The sequence below is a fragment of the Arachis ipaensis genome, chromosome B10 (genome assembly GCF_000816755.2).
Source record: "Arachis ipaensis cultivar K30076 chromosome B10, Araip1.1, whole genome shotgun sequence".
NCBI lineage: Eukaryota > Viridiplantae > Streptophyta > Magnoliopsida > Fabales > Fabaceae > Arachis > Arachis ipaensis.
Window position 1 is genome coordinate 32,580,636 of NC_029794.2, and position 20,948 is coordinate 32,601,583.

General features: G+C 37.5%; 1 protein-coding gene and 2 long non-coding RNA genes across 4 annotated transcripts in view; 2 read left to right on the forward strand and 1 right to left on the reverse strand.

The window, feature by feature from the left end:
- The window catches only part of LOC110267586, a 23,761-nt gene extending 3,410 nt beyond the window's left edge, over positions 1–20,351 (forward strand). Inside the window, exons 2-3 of the long non-coding RNA XR_002355357.1 lie at positions 13,094–13,099; positions 20,340–20,351. This is a non-coding gene — a long non-coding RNA (uncharacterized LOC110267586). The remainder of the gene's footprint in view (positions 1–13,093; positions 13,100–20,339) is intronic.
- LOC110267585 lies at positions 3,280–5,176 on the reverse strand. The gene is made up of 2 exons (XR_002355356.1): positions 5,055–5,176; positions 3,280–3,725 (listed from the first exon to the last, which is right to left on the reverse strand). It is a non-coding gene; the product is annotated as an uncharacterized LOC110267585 (long non-coding RNA).
- LOC107624066 lies at positions 3,535–4,300 on the forward strand. Of its 2 annotated transcripts, none has more exons than XM_016326509.2 (2): positions 3,535–3,986; positions 4,099–4,300. In XM_016326509.2, coding segments are annotated over exons 1-2 (417 nt in total). In that variant the 5' UTR covers positions 3,535–3,570; the 3' UTR covers positions 4,100–4,300. The 2 variants fall into 2 exon arrangements, with proteins under 2 accessions (XP_016181995.1, XP_020968994.1); XM_021113335.1 differs by having other exon boundaries at positions 4,133–4,269.

The window sequence follows — 20,948 nt, forward strand, 5'->3', positions numbered from 1 at the left end:
AACAAAATAATAAAACTATTATAAAAAAACAAAGATTGTCTAAAATATATAATTAAATATTTTCAAGTTTCTAATCAACTAAATATAGAACATAATCCAAATTATAACTTAGAACATTTTTAATTACAAAAAGAAAACCTACGAACCCGTCGAAAAAGTCCATCCCGTCTCGCCAAAATTCGCCAAAGTCCACAGATTAAACAGTACGAGTTAGACGGACTTTTAATTATAACAATTTTAAATTTTCAATCTAACCTATTTTTTTGATGAGTATACAAATTGACCTGACGAATTTTGACCCATTCATCATCATCATCATCATCATCATCATCATCATCATCATCATCATTATTATTCGAGTCTCACTTAGTGTACCCTCTTGTTGCTGATAAGATAAGTTCATTAGATAAATTCAAATCAATCCCTAAATCCATGAACCCTAATCCCAAATTAGCGTTGACGGCCTTCACTCTTCTCTTGTTCTCTTCTGCTGTTTCAGCCATGACCAGCAGAAGGAGCAAAACCACCAGAGCATCATCAGCGCCAAGTAAGTTCATAACAGTACACTTCAACATCACGCAACACTCTTCCTACTTCTATTTTCAGCTCTGACTAACTGTTTAACTTCGTTTTCTGGGTTCAGGTTTTGGAGTGGCAGCAAGACACGTGCAACCTCACATGGAAGAGAAGGAAAAAGGGCAACGGTGGGGGATGAGAAGAGGTCGAGGGGTCCAGGGTCGTGGCCGCCGTCGTGCAGGTGGTGCAGCCGTGAATCGGTTCACGTGCCGGTCCAACCGGGTATGATCATACGGCTTGAGTACTACCCAAAAGTGTGATGTTGCAAGTGTGGGAACAAGATTTTTATGCCTTGATCACTCATCATTCACACGACCATCATCATCATCATCATCATCATCATCATCATCATCATCATCATCACCATCACCATCACCATCATCATCATCATCATCATCATATATTAACTTTGTTGCCAAAATAGAATAGGAAAAGACATTGCTGGCATCCATCTTAATGTTCTGATTTCATACATGAACTCTCTGCAGCCTGAGAAGAGGATTTAATATAGCTATAGTTTGAATTAATTGCTCTAAGAGCAACGATGGAAGTGAGAGGAAGAGGGGAGACGGAAGTGAGAGGAAGAGGGGAGACGAAAGTGAAAAGAAGAGGGATGACAGTACCAAGGCAGCCAATCATTGAATTTGGGATTAGGGTTCATGGACTTAGGGACTGATTTGAATTAATCTAATAAACTTATCTTATCAACAACAAGAGGGTACACTAAGCGAGTGCCATGCTGGCAATTAACAGGCCATGTCAGCGAGCGTTAGCCACCTCAGCACAGGAGATGACGGAAGGACTAATGCGACCAGGTTGGTTATCTTTCGAGGACGAATTTGATTAATTTTATCTTTTGGGGATGGAAATGGAGATTGAAGTATCTTTTGGTACTCTATGTTTTAAACATGGGCCCACTTTCACTCCACTTTACCCTTTGCAGTTAAATAGTTTTATCTATTTGTGATGAATAACATATGGATATAAATTATTTACCTTAATTTATATAAAGAGAATATGGGTCTATTTTTCATTTTCGAACAAGGTTCTGAAAATTAGACTGATTATTATACCACTCTAGCTATTGGTTTATTAATTTATTAATTTAACTAATTTAATCGTAATTCAATCGAAAAAATTATTTTACGATAAAATAATAAATAAATTATAAATAAACACCTTAAAAAGTCATCTAAATTAAAAGTACTACATCAACAAAAATGTTATAATCTTGTCTAAGTACAAATTCAAAATTCAAATAACAAAAAAGTCCAACAGAGGATACTCATAATATTAATAAACTATATTATTGGATATGAATCAAGACCTGGACATTAATGTAGTGCATACTAGCAATCAAAATTGAAGATATGAAGCCTAAATAACCCTAAGAGAGTTCTATTAAATTTTGAAACCACAAACCTGCACAATACATGACAAACTTAAATCATTTAGTAATAGAGTAACACTGTGTCTGTGGTGTACGTATCCTCCAAACCCAAATATAAGATACATTTTATCATCAGTATAAATTTTTAACTATAAACCCATAACTTAGATTATATTTTGTTGTTATCATTTAAATCTCTCTCATCATGTTAGATATATTTCATGATATTATTCAGTTATTCATGGAGCTAGAATCATTAAAAGATTAGTTTTTCTAGATATAAAGTTACATAAAACATAACTAAATATCAAACACAAAAAAATTAACAAATTTCCCATTTAAGCAAACACTCACAAAATTAGCAGTCAGTAACATAACTAAATCAATATTAGCAAGATTTTCATTCTACAAATTGACAAATTAACAGACTAACAAGAACAAGACCTGAATAATCTCAAGAACAAGTTCAAGAACAGAAAATCATTGCAAAAAAAATTAAAGACAACAGAACAACAACAACATAACAGAATCAAGAATATCATCAACTATCCTAAAACACAGTAATAACAACAATAATTGAAGAAGAAAAATCACATATTAACAATCTTAAACCAATTAAAACAATAATTACAGTAAAAAAATACCTTCTCTTCTAGAGCACATAGGTGAGGGAGCACGACGGAAGACTGGACGCGGCAGAACTGCAGAAGAGGTGGCCTGGATCGCTGCGAAACTGGAGCCAAAGAAGGTGGTGCACGGCGGAATTGGAGCAGAGGAGGGTGGAGTGATGCGTTTGCATATTTAGTAGTTTATATTATGTTTTTCTCATGTTTTCCTCTTATTTCCGTAGGTTTAATTACATAATCTTCTCCTAATCTCATTGCTTTTTAATATCATTTGCTACTAAGTGTTTTCAAAGTGTTTTTAAGAAAATATAGGATTAAAAGAGATGAAAATCAAGTAGCAAAGAGAGGATGATCAAAGAGCAAGCATTGCATGCAAAACCAAGAGCCAAGTACATGAGGATCCAAGCCATGCAAGGGAGCAGAGGCATGGGTGTGCCACACCTTGGAGGGACAAGCAAGGGTGTGCAACGCTGCGGAGGGCGTGCCATTCCCTGGAGCCAAAACCAAGCAAGGCGTGTAATGCCTAGAGCATGGCGTGCCATATGAGAAAGTTGGCATGCCACATCCCTTGAAGAAGGCCACCCCAACGTACAACACAGCAAGGAGGGCATGCCACATCCCTAGAGAAGCCTAAGCCCTGGGAGCAACTAAGCAGAGGTGTTTGTAATGTCCCAAGCTTTTTTTTTATTACTATCCTACCCTTTAATTTTATCAAAATTCCAGCAGTACCCTTATTCCTCCTACCCAATCCTAACCCTAAATTACTAAACAACTTCCACTCTTCCTCATCAACCACAGCCCCTCCTTCTTTTCAAAACTCACACCATACACAAATACACCCACACAGAAAAAAAAGAGAGAACGGCGGAAAGGGTTGCTGCCTCCACGCCTCGCCACCGAAGTTCTGCCGCTGCCAAGTCGCCATCGACGTCAACCCAAGAGAAAGAGGAAGTCTGCGAGTTGAAGGAAGTTGGAGGAATGTCGCTGCCGTTAGCGTTTTTCCGTGCCGCCATCATGGTCGCCGAGAGGGAGGAGGACCCGCGAGGAAGAGAGGGACGCGGTCAGTCTCATCGTCGTCAGATCCGTTGCCGCCATGCTTTTCCCACCGCCGATCCGTCTTTGCCGATGGAGACCTTGTCCCCAAGCTGCTGCACCGCCGCTGCCACCGTTGGGTTTCCGGGAAGAGGAGCTCGAACAGGAGAGAGAGAAAGAGAAAGAGAGAGTCCGCAGAGAGAGAAACATGACTATACACGAACAGAGGGGGGAGGAAGAACTCGCCGGAGGAGAGGGAGACTCGTCGCCGCGCCTCTAGTCGCCAGGAACGGTGCTACCGTCGCCGGAAAACACGCCAGAGCTTCCAAACTCACCGGCAACACTACCTTGCCACTGTTCTGGTCTAGCTTCTTCCCTTAGTCTGTTCTATTTCCACCTTATCTCTGCCACCATTTCATTTTTCTACCTTCTTGTTTTGATTTATTTGTCTTTGTTCTATTTTGGATTTTCCAGAATTTTATCTTCCTTTGTCTCTGTATTCGATTTGAAATTACTGCCTCATGTTGTGGTCATTGTCGCTGTCGTGAGAATTGAAGTTGTTGCCATTGCCTTGGTCCAAATTCTGTGCTCTCCCGTTCCATTCTACTTCAACTTTCTTCACCTTTTAATTTCGCACTCCGGGTTCGGTCTCTTCGGTCCCTTAGGACTATATTGTGAGTAGGCTTTACATTTATAGTTGTTTGATTGTGCGTCTATAATTATTTTGACATATATCTATCATAATATTTGAATTATAGCTATATTTGCGTTGAATGATTTTAAATGATTAGAATAATTGATTTTTTTGAATTAAATAATTCGTTTTATGAAGTTTATACTTTTGAAACTATACATGAGACTATATATATTTTTGAGGAAGTTTTGCATTATTCTAAAATGTTTGATTTTACTTGAATATTTGTTTTTGAGACTATATATTTTTATGAAATTTTGTATTATTCTAAAATGTTTGATTTCATCTGAAAATCTGTTTTTGAAGCATTGAAGTAATTATTGGTACTCATTTACTTTAAAAATTGTAAAATATATTTAAAATCTCTTAAAAAGTATGATTGAAAAAGATTTCTGATGAGAAAGTATTATCTGATTTGATTTGATTTGATATCTTATATATTCGAAAGAGCAAATAATTGTTGTATTTGAAATTATATGTTTTGAATTGGTTTGGGAGGCTCGTATTAGAAAACCGTAGTTAACGGCGGTTATGACGTTAACTTAGATGCATCTAACTCAGACTCCAGCTAGCAGCTAGGTTGCTAGCCTAACGTGTAGGCCACATGTTAGATCTGTTATTTTGTTAGGACACACAAGAGGAAAGGGCTACCCATAGAGGTGAAGCCGCCCAAGTGTGGACTTTTGATTTGATTTCTGTATGAGAACTCCGCCGATCCGTCTTTGCCGATGGAGACCTTGTCGCCAAGCTGCTGCGCCGCCGCTGCCACCGTTGGGTTTCCGGGAAGAGGAGCTCGAACAGGAGAGAGAGAAAGAGAAAGAGAGAGTCCGCAGAGAGAGAAACATGACTATACACGAACAGAGGGGGGAGGAAGAACTCGCCGGAGGAGAGGGAGACTCGTCGCCGCGCCTCTAGTCGCCAGGAACGGCGCTACCGTCGTCGGAAAACACGCCAGAGCTTCCAAACTCACCGGCAACACTACCTTGCCACTGTTCTGGTCTAGCTTCTTCCCTTAGTCTGTTCTATTTCCACCTTATCTCTGCCACCATTTCATTTTTCTACCTTCTTGTTTTGATTTATTTGTCTTTGTTCTATTTTGGATTTTCCAGAATTTTATCTTCCTTTGTCTCTGTATTCGATTTGAAATTACTGCCTCATGTTGTGGTCATTGTCGCTGTCGTGAGAATTGAAGTTGTTGCCATTGCCTTGGTCCAAATTCTGTGCTCTCCCGTTCCATTCTACTTCAACTTTCTTCACCTTTTAATTTCGCACTCCGGGTTTGGTCTCTTCGGTCCCTTAGGACTATATTGTGAGTAGGCTTTACATTTATAGTTGTTTGATTGTGCATCTATAATTATTTTGACATATATCTATCATAATATTTGAATTATAGCTATATTTGCGTTGAATGATTTTAAATGATTAGAATAATTGATTTTTTTGAATTAAATAATTCGTTTTATGAAGTTTATACTTTTGAAACTATACATGAGACTATATATATTTTTGAGGAAGTTTTGCATTATTCTAAAATGTTTGATTTTACTTGAATATTTGTTTTTGAGACTATATATTTTTATGAAATTTTGTATTATTCTAAAATGTTTGATTTCATCTGAAAATCTGTTTTTGAAGCATTGAAGTAATTATTGGTACTCATTTACTTTAAAAATTGTAAAATATATTTAAAATCTCTTAAAAAGTATGATTGAAAAAGATTTCTGATGAGAAAGTATTATCTGATTTGATTTGATTTGATATCTTATATATTCGAAAGAGCAAATAATTGTTGTATTTGAAATTATATGTTTTGAATTGGTTTGGGAGGCTCGTATTAGAAAACCGTAGTTAACGGCGGTTATGACGTTAACTTAGATGCATCTAACTCAGACTCCAGCTAGCAGGGGTGTTGCTAGCCTAACGTGTAGGCCACATGTTAGATCTGTTATTTTGTTAGGACACACAAGAGGAAAGGGCTACCCATAGAGGTGAAGCCGCCCAAGTGTGGACTTTTGATTTGATTTCTGTATGAGAACTCCCTTATTGATTCACTTATTCATATAAATTATTTTTCTAACTAAAATTATTGTTATAATAATGTTTATATGGTCTCATGTAACTTATAGATGTACTGTCTAGTCACTGGGTTGCAAAACTCACTCCGTTTTTCTAAAATTATTTTTCAGGAATAAATACTTGCTTATGTGAGCCTTTTTATTCGAGAGTAATGATCTGCAATGGATATCCTATTATTTGCTGAGTTTTTAGATGTCATCTGCTCCATATATCACAGGCAGGATTCATTCATATTTATTTATTTTATTTTTGTTTAAAACATGAAATTATTTATTCTAGAAAGTGTAAATTTATTTAAAACATTTGTAATCTTTTATTTATCTTATATTCGAATCTGTTAGGCTTGCTAGGGGATAATTTCCCTAAGCGCCAGTCATGGCTAATTTTGGGCTGTGACAGTGTTACACGCCTAGAGGAGGGCGTGCCACGTCCTAGGCTCATTCCAGAGAGGGTGTGCCATGTTGCTGGTGGGCGTTTCACGCCTAGCCCAAGAAAGCCAGCCCAGTGCAACTCCAATAATGCTTTCTCCAAGGCCCAACATCAAGGATGTGATCTCCAATTGAAGCTTATGGAATATTCTGTAATAATTAGATTTGAATTTGATTTAATTCTATTTGAATTCTAGGATTCAAATTATTAGGGGCTATCTTAATTATTTTGATTAAGATAAGATTTAGTTTTTGAATTTGAATTAGAAGAAAACCCTGGGTATAAATAGGTTAATTACATTCATAGATACACACCTAGTTTCTTCAGCACAGTTTCATTGTTGGTTTCCCATCCACCATGAGAAACTAATTCCTCCATCAAAGGGTTAGGAACTCTGTTTATATTTCTATGAATTATTGATCTAAGTTTTCTTCTATTTTAAAGTATTAAATTGATCTGTTTTATGATTGAGTATTTCGTTCTTCATCCCTAAAGGATTAGTAGTGTCGACAGGCATGCTAATCCCATTTTGAATTTGTTTATTACTTCGACAGAACTAATAGTTGAATTATGTTTGAAAACTCTTTCATATGACTTTTTGAATTGACTAGACATAGTGGTTTTTAAAGTGTACGACACAATACATGATTTTCAATCACCATAGTTTTGAATACGTGACATATAATTCAGATTAGGACAACTTTTGAAAATTGTATTTTCTCATAAGATTCAATCGAACAGGACTAGTTTGGATACGTGACATATAATCGGACCTAAGAACTACTTTTGAATCTTATGAGGAACTGAATAAGATTGCACTTAACCTCTTCGATTAATTGATTGACCAAGACATTGACAGTTGGTTAATTGAAGAGAAACCGAGGAGCCAAGACATTGGAAATCGGTTAATTAAGATTCGTCGTGAAAGGATCTCTGCATGCTTTAGAATAGGTAAACAAAGTTTGATTTTTCTAAGGACTTAAACATCTCCGAAACTCTTGACTTCTCCATTATATATTTTCTTTCAATAACCACACATTCACTACCCTCAAGCAATCCAACATTCAAGCCTTTCAAGTTTTCAGCAAGTTTCAACATTCATTAATTCCAGGTTTTATTGATGTAATTAGTAATTTAACTCGATATTTACGTGCTCAATCCTTTAATCCTTGTGGAAATGATATCCACTCACTGTGGTATTACTTGAATGATCTGGTGTACTTCTCGGTATTCGTGAGCTTTAGTTTTTGCTCATCATGGAGCGCGACAGAACTAGAGCAGTAAAGGGAGACGAAATGTAGTGGGGATGGCGGCTTCAAGTAGTGGCAGAGACGAGCATAGTGGAGATGGCAGCTTCGAGCAGTTGGGACAGAGGTGGTGATATGACGGTGGTTGGACGGAGCAAGCTAGGGTTTCTTTTTATTTTGGGGGAATTGGGGAATTGGAGAAAAGCTTCGTTACTTTGAAGAGAATGACTGAATAAGGAGGATAAGCCCCTGAGTGCGCAGACGGTGACAATGGCTCACTCCTTGCGGCGGTGGTGGAGCTTAGGGTTACTGTTTGAGCCTTTGAATGCTTGCTTTGAGCCTTTGATTACTTTCTGATTCAGGAAGGTGCTAGGGGCGAGGGCACGAAGCTGGAGAAGGTTGGATTCTCTCTTTTTTTTGAAGCACATAAAATGGCATTATTTTCCTTAAACCAGTCAGTTTCAATTTCGGTTTGATCGGCCAGTTCAACGGTTCGCCTCTAATTTTTGTTTGAAAAATTTCAGATGACGAACCGAACTGTTAGTGTTGCCAATTCACGGTTTGACTGGTCTGACCGACCAGTACGGTCTGATTTTTAGAATCAAGTTTTCAAATGATATTTTTATTGTCCAGTTTGATGCTATGATACTGATGCTTTTGTAAAGATCACTGTGATTTACTTTTACAATTCATGATTCCATTAAAGATCATGCTAATTAAACATTTCAAAATATTCGATTAAAACATGGGTGATACAATTATAATGTAGATTGATTTATACTTGCTTCTACTGGAACTCATACAATATAATAGGAGGGTGCCACATGTAGTCATTAACACTTTAACTATGGCTTTTGATTTCATGCTAACTACATACTAAACTCTAAACCATCCATAGTAATTTGTTATATTTACTACAAGGTCAAATTTATAATTTTGAGACCCAATAATTTAAAATTAAAAAGTAAAGGGTGCTAAGAATAGTGGCTTTTGTGACATTAGCAGAGGAAGGTTTTTGCCGCCTCCACCATTCTGACACTCCCTTCGGATCAAACCCCATCTCCAATATACCCAGGATGCACCATCCTTTTCATCTCTCTATACATCTTTGCCACCTCACAACTTCTTTGACTAAGCAAAATTTCACCGTATTATCTATACATTAGATCATAATCCATCGCTTCACTTTCATGAAATCATTCTGAACCATCACTAATTGAAAATCTTCTAGATCCACTCCATTGCGTAGCACTACCTCGACACCTTTTTAAACCTTCTTCCTCCTTCGACCAACTGTACCACACTCTAGAGCAACATGCGCATGGCAAGTGACCATGACCCCATGATTTGGTTCATTGCACGGGTTTCAAATTTTTAGTAGTGGTACAAAATTCATGTTTAATTTACAGAAGAAAATAGGGATGAAGATTGAGTATTGAAGATGAATTTTGTGGACCTTCAGGGACAAAGAGTGAGTGTTGAAGAAAGAGGGCTGATTTTTTATTTTGGATATTGCAGTTTGAATTTTTTTTTAATTCCACAAAAAGACAAAATTATTATGTCTCTAATTTTCACTATGGTAAAAATTAGTTACCAACCATTTCTATTATGATTGTAGATCAAATGCTAACCAGGTCAAATAGTCTTTAGTGTTGCCACATGTCAAATTTCAATTGAATGATAGATGATAGCCACCATAGGTTGCTGAATAGCTCCTGCAACATGAGTGAGTCCTCCCTCTTGATCAAATTTTGATATTTGCTTTATGAGACATCAGTTCGGTAGCAGGTACTACATCTTAATATGTGAGTATGTTAAATATAAATGAAGGTATTTGCAATTGATTATCTGCAAGATTTAATTCTACTATATCTGAATCAATCTAAAGAAGTTTTTTAAATAATCTCATGAGACTAGTGTGTTGGGTGTTGGAGGATGATTTCTTTGCAGCTGGAGTAGCAATATTCCAAAAAATCATAAAAAAACAAGCTTAAGAATGCATCTTGGTGAGTTACATCAAACACTGATAATTCTAGCAAAAATCCATTTTTAAGTCTATGATAACATGCATCAACAATTTAGTTTGTCAAAATAAGTACCTGGTTTGTGTGTACAATGATTTCTGTTTTTCTCTACAATACTTGTAATCTTCAACAAATGTTTCTGAATACTTCTTTGAAAATCACATTCTCGGTCTCCTTCTTTTTATCGTCATCATGACACAACAATATTTTCAGTCCTTCCTTATTTGTCACCTTGGAGATAGCAACATATACCTAACCATGTGTAAACACAGGTTTCTTCAACATTAACCCAACTTTTGATAGTGATTGTCCTTAACTCTTATTTATAGTCATTGCGTATGAAACCATGATAGGAAACTGTCTCTGTTGGAATTGGAGTGGTATTCAATGGACAAAAGAACTCATGGTCATCTTAGGAATAAACACCTTTTGCCCCTTGTTTTTGCTCACACTGCTTCGTGCTTCAATTATGTGCTTCCTAAGCTTAGTAATAACCAAGCGTATTCCATTGCACAGTCCTACCGGGTGGTCAATGTTCCTTAGCAACATGATCGGTGTTTTTTAGTGCTAACTTATGAATAGGTAAACCTAAGCATATGATTGTATTTAGGAATTTAGGAGTATGTATTGAAGCCAATAAATCATTGTTAGACTCTGTGGAGCATTGGTGCGTGGCAGAAGTTAGGCCAATTAAGAGATTGTAATATAAGAACAGCGTTGCAAGTATAGCTCTTAACCAGCTAAAATCCGCCTCACCAAATTAGAAAGGTGTCACAAAAATTAGAATAAAAATACTGGGAGTATGAGTCCCAGGTCGTCTCCCAACGAGTTGCAAGAAAGGGTGCTAATTTATTAATCAGGAGTTTTCAAGAGAGTTTAAGTTTGGATAATGAGCAATTAAATAATTGTAAATTAAAGCAATAAAAACTAAGAATGATTATTAATATTCTAGATAAAAAGCCTTGACTGGGAGAATGATTAATTAGAAGTTCTATCCTTGTTGGGATCTCTTAAGTGTAGTATTAGAAAGGTTGTTGTTTTCACTTAGTTAACCCTTACTAAATAAAGGAAAGTCAAGTGATTGAGATAACTCTTATTCGCAAATCCTAGTCCTCTCCCTTGGGAAGGTCTAGTGTTAGTAAATACAGAACTAGCCAACAACTTCCAGTTTAATTAGCACTTAAGCCTTCCAACTCAAGTGTCTCCTTTTAATCAACCCCCATGTCAAGTATGGAGTCTACTCCATTGACATGAATAAAATGCTCATAAAAATATAAGAAGAATACATGATAAATTAAATAAGATGGGATTTAAAATTAATTAAAAATAAAAGTAATCCTTTGCATTAACAATCCATGAAAATAATCCAATTACTACTCTAAACAAGAATTAAGAATATGGAATAAATAAAAAAGTAAGTAAGGAAACAAACTAGAATAATATCTTCTGCGGAGGTAATGACTCTTCAGTATCCAAAAGCAAAAGCAATAAACTAGGAATGTAAAGAGAAACTAGAGGGAGAGTAATTCCTCTCTAGATTCAGATCTAAAAACCTAAAAACTATCCTAATCAAAATATGTGAATGTATCTCTCTATGTGTGTTGAGTCTCTGCATGTTCCCTGACTTTATTCTGTGTTTCTGGGCCGAAAACTGGGTCAAAACGCGGCCCAAAATTGCCTCCAGCATTTTCTGTTAATTTTGCAGATCGCGCAGGTCACGCGTACGCGTTAGTCATGCGTGCGCGTCATTTGGCGTTTTTCCTTGTCACGCGTACGCGTCGTCCATGCGTGCGTGTCATCTTGCAGAACTCCATTCCACGTGTACGCGTCAGGCACGTGCACGTGTCGCTGCAATTTTCTCCATTCCGCGCGCTCACGTGAGCCATGCGCACGCGTTGGTGCTCGCTGGTCATCTCCTTAGTTTCTTGTATTCATTCCATTTTTTGCAAGCTTCCTCTCCATTTTCTAAGCCATTCCTGCCCTATAAAGCCTGAAACACTTAACACACTGATCACGGCATCGAATGGTATAAAGGAGAATTAAAATATACTAATTAAAGATCTCTAGGAAGCAAGTTTTCAATCATAAAACAATACTAGGAAGGGATTATAAAATCATACAAATCATATGAATAAGTGGGTGAAGACTTGATGAAAACCACTCAATTAAACACAAGATAAACCATAAAATAGTGGTTTATCAAGCATGCCTTGTTAGAGCTAAAATATGTTTGCACTTCAATCGGGTTTAAACTTATCATGTGGTTGTTGATTTCATTGACTAACTGTAATGTTGGTGCAAGGATAGCTTGATCTTCAATCTACTGGTCAATATTTTTGCCCAAAAAGATTTAGGGATAAGTTACCCTATAAATCACTTCAATTGTGTCTTCCCAATCGGCAACCAATACGTCATCAGGAATTACAACCTTTTCGCTACTGACTTATGACTGCCATCACCTATACTCAGTATCCAGTCAGCAAATTTCTTATACTCAGATGATCCTATATTGGACTAACTTGATTTTAAGCACATGTTTGTTGAAAGTGTCAAAATCTTGTAGCTATCCTAAATGTACAATGAGTTTATAGTCTAGTCCCTTTCAGAATCATCGGAAGTATTTGACGAAAATCACCTCCAAAATAACTATCTTACCTCCAAACGGTTGCTTCGAGCTATTTCTGTTATTGAATCTCAATATGTCACGCATGGTTTTGTCAAGATCTTCGTTGTAGAACCTATTTACCATAAGAGCTTCATCCCAAATTATCAATTTTGTCATCAACAACTTAGCTAGTGCACTGATGACCCAAAAATTGATACGCTTGGATATTAGCAAGTGTACCAGATCGCTCCAAGTAATAACAGGGTGAGTGAATATCATTCCCACGAGGATTAAAGAATTGAATCAAGCAACATCTAATTGAATCTCTAATTAGACCAATCAAACCTTGGCAAGAATATTGTGAATCTTGAGATAGAAGCAAAGAACAGTGAAGAGGATTGTTTTTGTGAATGAATGAATGCTTAGAAACTTTGGAGAAGTAATAACAGAATCCAAGATAGAAATAAAATATTTTCCAATACTTCTAACCATTAAAGATGAAGAATGAAACTCAATCTTGAAAAAGTAGAAAAGCATGAATCAAATAAAGAATACACTTGCATTACTAATCCATAAAATCAAACAGAGCTCCTAACCTTTAACAAGAAGAGGTTTAATTACTCATGGTAGAAAAGAAAACAACCTAAAACTAAAGAGTTTCTTGATTCGCAGACTCCAAAAGCTGATCCTCAGTTGTTAACCTTGTTCACTTATTTATATTCAAACTTCCTATTTATTTGAAATTCAAAAACTAATCATATCTTCTATACATCCGAAGCATAAGATAACTACTTATTTAAATTCAAATCTAAACTAATCTAAATCTTAAGAACCAAATCTTATCTTTTTATAAGAAATTAATGCTAACTAATTATTTAAATTTTAAATGTTGAGTTGATTTTAGAGCTTCATGGGAGTTGAATTTGGACTTGGCGTTGGGCTCCTTGGATTGGCACTGGGCTTTGAAGAATTTTGGGCTACTGGGAGTTAAAATTGCACTTGGATATGGGCCCTAGATTTGGGCGTTGGGCGGCAGCCTTCTTTTTCTCTTCCTAGGCACGAAGGCACTGGACTTGGTGATGGTGGAGTTGGGAACCTAATTTGGACACTGAGCTTGGGGCAAGGGAGTTGGGCGCCAGTTGCTTGGAGCTAGGCTTGGAGGTTAGGTGCCTAACTTGGAGTTTGGGCGCTGGACTTGGCCTCTTAAAGCTTGGCACCAGCCTTGTATTTTCTTCTAGTTTTCATCCTAATTTGCTTAATTATATCCTAAAAATACAATCATTCTAAAACAACTCCAAACATATGATTAGTCATAAAAACTTTACTAAAAACATAAGAATTTTGATTCAAATCTAAGAAAAACTAAACAAAAAAAAACCTAAACTAAAGATGACTAGGCATCATGCACTCCCTTGCTTAATGTTGCAGGTTGAAAATTTCTCTAGGTTAAGTGGTATCACAAAATATGAGTGAGTTGTCCTGCCTCCAGGCAACAAAAGTGATGCTATCCCGCTAGACGCTAGACGCAACTGTTAGAACAATATATGATCTAGACCGCAATGCAGAAGCTAGTGTCTTCCAAAAAAATATTTTTCCTATCCCACCATACCCATAAAGAAAAAAAATACTCCAGCTTTTCTATTGTGAACTACATCCATGAGTTTGTTGTATACCCTTTTTTGTTCATCAATTAATTATTCCAAGTAGGTTACATACTCTGTAGTTAGTTTCTTCCGGTCATATATGAGCTCGTTGCAAATTAACTTATTCATATCATTTGGATAGAGTAAGGTGTTACATTGGTTCGTATTTGGAATGGGCAATGGTGGAAAATTGTTGAGGCTCTTGTTATATCGGTTAAGTATATTCTCAATCTCCAAAAGTGTCAATACCTTCAACTCATTGATGTGGCGGAAATTGGCGAGTTAAGAAATTGTTATAAGAGATACGTTGTAAGTACAGTTCTTAGCCAACCGAAAATCCGCTTATCAATTTAGAAGGGGTTGTCACTAAATTAAAATTAAAATACTGGGAGTATGAATCCCAGGTCGTCTCCCAACGAGTTGCAGAAAGATGTGCTATTTTATTAATCAGATGTTTTCAAAAAATGGTTTGAGTTGATAAACAGGGAATTAAATTAGAGAATTTATGTAATTTAAATAAAAACCTTGACTGGGAGTAGATTAGTTGGAAGCCCTATTCTTATTGGAGTACTCTCAAGATTAATTGATGATTGAAGGTTGTTCTGCTTAGTTATCCCTTACTAAGTAGGGGAAAGTCAAGCAAGTTGGAAAGCTATTTCTATTCACCAGTTCCAATTCTCTCCTTTGGAAAGGATTAGTGTCAGTGACTAGAGGACAATCCAACAATAAACCCAATTACAATTTTTCTCTTGAGCATTCCAACTCAAGGTCATCCTTTCAATCAACTCCCCATCAAATTATGGAACTACTCGCTCATTATGAATGTAAACTTCACAAAATAATAAAGAGAAATAAAGAAAGACATGATAGATAATAATAAAAAAGATCAATTAAAAATAAAATGGTTCTTGTATTAATAAATTCTAAAAATAATCCAATAATAATTCTGAATAAATTGAGGACATGAAAGAGTAAGAGACAAGTAAGGAAAACAAACTAGAACAATGAAGTCTTGGCGGAGGAAATAACTCTTCCCAATATCCCCAATCCAAAAAGCAATAAAATCAAAATCCTAAGAACTATGAATGTGTAGAGAGAAAACCTAGAGGAGGAGTAAAATTAGATCTAAAACTAAAATTATGCGGAATGAATGTTGTCTCTGGTCTCTGTATGTTCCTTGGCTCTAATCTGCTTTTCTGGGCCGAAAACTGGGTCAAAACAGGGCCCAAAATCGCCCCAGCGAATTCTGCAGATCACGCACGTCACGCAATCGCGTCATCCAGGCGTTCGCGTCATCCAGTGTTTTGCCTTGCCACGCGTGCGCGTCGTCCACGCCTTCGCGTCGCTTGTGCGGTTTTCAGTTCGCGTCAGGCACGCGAGCGCGTCACTGCAATTCTCTCTAATTCATGCGGTCGCGTGAGCCATGCGTCCGCGTCACTTCTCGCTGGTCATCTCCTCAATTTCTTGTGTTCCTTCCATTTTTGCAAGCTTTCTTTCCAATCTCTGAGTCATTCGTGCCCTATAAAGCCTGAAACATTACACACAGATCACGACATCGAATGGAATAAAGGAGAATTAAAATACAAAATTAAAAGTCTATAGGAAGCAAGTTTTCAACCATAAAGTATTTTTAGGAAGAAATTATAAATGCACGCTAATCAGATGAATAAGTGGGTAAAGATTTGATAAAATCGCACAATTAAGCACAATATAAACCATAAAATAGTGGTTTATCAACCTCCCCACACTTAGTCATTAGCATGTCCTCATGCTTAGTTGAAGGAGATAAAATAAATGAGTAGGAACATGTAAAACTCATGCAATGCGATGCAACCTATATATGTGAATGCAACTATATGATTTTTGTCCACTTGGTCAAAAGTAAATAAGCTCTTCAAGACATTCACAAATCAAATTTCACTAATTCAATTCTTATACAGTAAGAACAGATAAAAATGCAAGAAGGTAGCTCATGAAAGCAGGGAACATAGAATTTAAGCACTGAACCCTCACTGATGATGTATGTACACTCTAATCTCTCTAGTGTATAGGGTAATCACTCTATCCTTTTCTAATCATGCTTTCTAATTTTTGTTCTTCTCCTAACCAATCAACAACAATTAATATACCAATGCAAACATCATGAGGTCTTTTCAAGGTTGTAATGGGGCCAAGGTACGGGTAAGGGTACATATATGGCTAAGTAAGCTTATAAATTGAATCTTTAATTAGCCCAAGCTTTCACCTAACACATATATTTATTCTTTATAGCTTAAATTTCACACTTAGCTACCCAAAATTTTCTTTTCACATTCCTTACTCATGTATCAACTTTTATTTTAATTTTATCATACATGCATTGATCTTTGAATTCTTGACTTAACATTGGGGTAATTTTGTCCCTTTAATTAATTATTGAATATTTTTGGATTATTTTTTTTTAAATGTAGCTTATCAATGCACATAGATTTTTAATTCTTATAGTTTTACATGAGTAGGTACCCAAATTCCCATTATATTATCATGACACATTCCCTTATTATCTTTTGTTCCCACAATTTTTCCATACTTAATTGACACATAATTCTATCTTAAGCTAACCAAAGATTCAATTGGGATATATAATTGTTTTTCCGCTTAAGGCTAGTAATGTGGTAAAATAAAGAACAAATGGGATTTAAAGGCTCAAAGTGGCTAACAAAGGTAATTAAAAGGGTAGACTTATTTGGGATAAGTGAGCTAAACAAATAATGGCCTCAATCATATGCAAGCATATAAATATATTAAGCATTGGATATATAAGATGAAACAAAATATAAATTACAATCATAGAGAAGTAAACACACAAGAACAAAACAATTATGGTTAAATAATGTAACCATGTATAAAGGCTGAAAGTCTCACAAGTTGTGTGTTCTTTAGCTCAAAAACCATGTTCCAAATACAACTTCAAGCAGATTTAACATAAAAGTTTTAATTAAAATTAGTGAAATTTTGTTCTAAAAATAGGGTCTTAGAAGAAACTTATTGTCTTTTCAATCAAGTAGAATATGCATGCAACTAATCTATTATTATGCAATTTATCCTATTCTACAAAAGAAAAACTAACTAAATATCCTATTTTATTGGTGTTAGGGAAGAGAAATTACCTCCGGAAGTCAGGTATTGACCGACCTCCCCACACTTAAGGCTTTGCACCGTCCTCGGTGCCATCTGTCAGGAACAAAGGTGGGCTGGTAGCAGTATCTCCACAGTCAGGACCGTCATGGCTCCCTGTGCTGGTAAAGGAAGTGGAGTCCGGGGTGTCTGAGTCCTTAAATTTTCCCATAATCAGCTCCTTGAGGTATGTGAATCGGCGCTTGTTACTGCGCTCTCTTAGCTTCGCTTTCTGTTCTTGCCGATCCAACCTTTCAAGTATCTGATGGAGCAGTTGGTTTGTTATAGGTGCTTGTGGTCTTGAAGGAGGAATGTCTTCAGCTGGTTCAGTGGGCTGGCTTGTAGTGACTGCTGGAGGTCTGATATATTTCCCGTTAGGGACATACTGATCATCCCGTGGAAGCATGACTTTGGTGTCCCCAGCTCTGTAGGAGACTTCGGCTGCTGAGACAAGATCTGAGACCAGGGCGGGAAAAGGTAAGTTGCCCGAAATTTGTACGTGTCCCATAGCACTCCGGATGTGTCTTGGTAGGTTCAGAGGCTGGTCTGTAAGGATGCACCATAGTAGAACAGCCATGTCTGCAGTGAAGGAGGACTCGTGGGTGCTCGAAAAGACGTAATGGGACATAATCTGTGCCCATACTCGAGCCTCCAAGGTAAGTGCGGAAGCCGATATTCCCTTAGGACGGGAACGATGGTATCCGTAAATCCATCTGCTGCCAGGTAGTGCGATAACTCTGAGAACAGCGTCCCAGTCAAATTGGTACATTTGGCGCTTGAGTGCGGCCTCTTGAAATACGTCCAGTCCTTCTGGAGTAGGGGGGAGATCTAAAGTTCGTTGAATGGCCTCTTCTGTAATGGGGTCTAGCTTCTGACGGACATAGACAGACTGCAGGGTTGGCAGGTAGAAGTTTGAGTAGAACTCGACTACCCAGGAAAGATGAACCTGCCGTGGCTATCTCTGTAGGAAACCCCATTGTCTTCGTGCAATTTGCGACTCAACAAATTCAGCGATATGGGTTGGGAGGATAAGAAGGTATTCGTTGTTGTAACTCCTTTCTGCCAGGATGGAGAACATCTGCTCACAGTAGCAATTGGTGAATCGCGCAGTGTCCTTTGCTGGGAAGGCTTTCTCTTTATCATCAACCTTTATAATCCTCTTAATTCTTTTTGTTGAGGGTTTAACTGAAGTTGAAGATGGCTCTGCCACTAATGCTCATTTTGTTCCTCTCCTTGCTGTTGATTTGGGAGCAGCTTTCTCCTTGCCTTTCTTGGTGGCCATCCTAAAAGAAAGAAAGGAAAAGTATGTTAAAATGTCAAGGGTTGGAGCAAGGAAGAGGGTGGAAAAAGTGGTAATCAATGCACATTAAAAGATGAATGATGTTAACACATGGTCATGACTACATGTGGAAAATCATCAATGGAAATATAGCGAGTGCATATGAGGACAATGAAATGCAAGGTGTTTATTGGCATGCAGGCAAAGGCATGAGTAACGTAGATCAAACATTCAATGTCCAAGTTAGATTACCAAGCCTTTCAAACTGATAATTTGTTTGTAATGACAATTATATTCAAATAATAAAATAAAAAAAAGGGTTTTGTGAAAAACAGGCATATAGAGTGGTAGATTAAAAGAAATCCAAAAATAGTACACAATGCCATACGGGCGTTTTCACAAACACATGTCATGCATGATAAAAAGCTAATGAAAATAATAAGTTGAACATGCAAGCAACCCTGAAAAAAAAATATATGTAATTGCCAAACAAGTCCTAACAATCCACAAGCAAACCATAAGGAATAATAATGACCCTAATAAATATCTAACACCAATTAAAAGAAAAAGAAAGGAAAAGAAAACATGGATAATGCAAGTAAAAAGAAAAAGAAAAGGAGAAGAAAACATAAATTAAGAAGGAGAATAGAAAAGTAAAGAGGGAAGAAGAAAAGAAAAACCTTGTTAATGGTGGTAAGAGAGAGAAAGTAGAAAGTGAGAAAGAAGGAAGAAGGAAGAAAGGGGAAGAAAATAATGAGGGGAGAAAAGAAAAAGTAGGATTTGGGGAAGATAAAGATAAGATATTTGGCAAATTAGGATAAGTTGTGTGGCGCAAGCGACGCGGACGCGTGGGATACGCGTTCGCGCGGATGGTGCTTAAATGAATCGACAAGGTCGCGTCGGTCACGCGGACGCGTGACTTGTTTTGTGCTACTGGCGCGAGGGCAGCCTCGCGCTCGCACAACTCTCTGTTCAAAATTCATTATTGCCAAATTCCAGGGTGACGCGGTCGCGTGGTTGACGCGATCGCGTAAGTGGCCATTATTGGGATATGACGCGGACGCGTGAGCTATGCGTCCGCGTGGTAAGGCTTGTGCGTTCAGCACCAGTCCAGCACCACTCTAGCATAACTTTCGATCGTGCACCATTTCTTACGTCGAATTTCAGGTCACGCGTCTGCGTGAGTGACGCGGACGCGTGGGAGGCATTATTCCCAGATGACGCGGACGCATCAGCGACGCGGTCGCGTAGGGTGATTTGTGCCAAAGGCACGCCTCCAGCCATGCTCCCGCGTGACTCTCTGTTCAATTTATTTGCTTTCTTACTCTCCTACGACGCGGACGCGTCGGCGACGCTGTCGCGTCGCATGCCCTTTTTTTTTTAAATAAAAATATGCAAATGCAGATGCAAACTAAATGTGCTAATAATGAGAAGAGTTATTGAAAAAGAAAACTAAGAATAAAGAAAGGAACGATCATACCATGGTGGGTTGTCTCCCACCTAGCACTTTGCTTTAACGTCCTTAAGTTGGACGCTCCATTAGCTCAGTCTTCTGCTGTGAGTGGATCTTCCAAGAGGAAAATATCTAACTCCTTGTTTTTCGTCACCTTCTCACCATGATATAGCTTCAAACGATGTCCATTAACTTTGATGAGTTCAGAGCTTGAAAGATGACTTAGGTGAAAAACTCCGTACGGCTCAGCCTTCTCTTCTCTATATGGACCTTCCCATCTTGATCTCAACTTGCCTGGCATGAGCCTCAGTCTAGATTTGTAAAGGAGGACTAAGTCCCCAGGTTGGAACTCTTTCCTCTTGTTGTGTTGATCATGTACAGCCTTCATCTTTTCCTTGTACAGCCTTGAGTTCTCATAAGCTTCTAGGCGAAGGCTTTCTAATTCTTGTAGTTGCAACTTCCTTTCAGCTTCGGCTGTCTCAAATCCCATGTTGCACTCCTTTACTGCCCAAAAGGCTTTGTGCTCTACTTCAACTGGGAGGTGACAGGCATTTCCATAAACTAAGCGGAAGGACTCATCCCAATGGGTGTCTTGTATGCTGTTCTGTATGCCCAAAGTGCATCTTGTAGCCTGGTGCTCCAGTCTCTTCTATGAGGTTTGACTATCTTCTGCAATATGCGCTTTATCTCTCTGTTAGACACCTCGGGTTGCTCATTA

Coding starts and splice junctions, on each gene's coding strand:
- LOC107624066 (XM_016326509.2), top strand. CDS start 3,571: ATGTCGCTGCCGTTAGCGTTTTTCCGTGCCGCCATCATGGTCGCCGAG.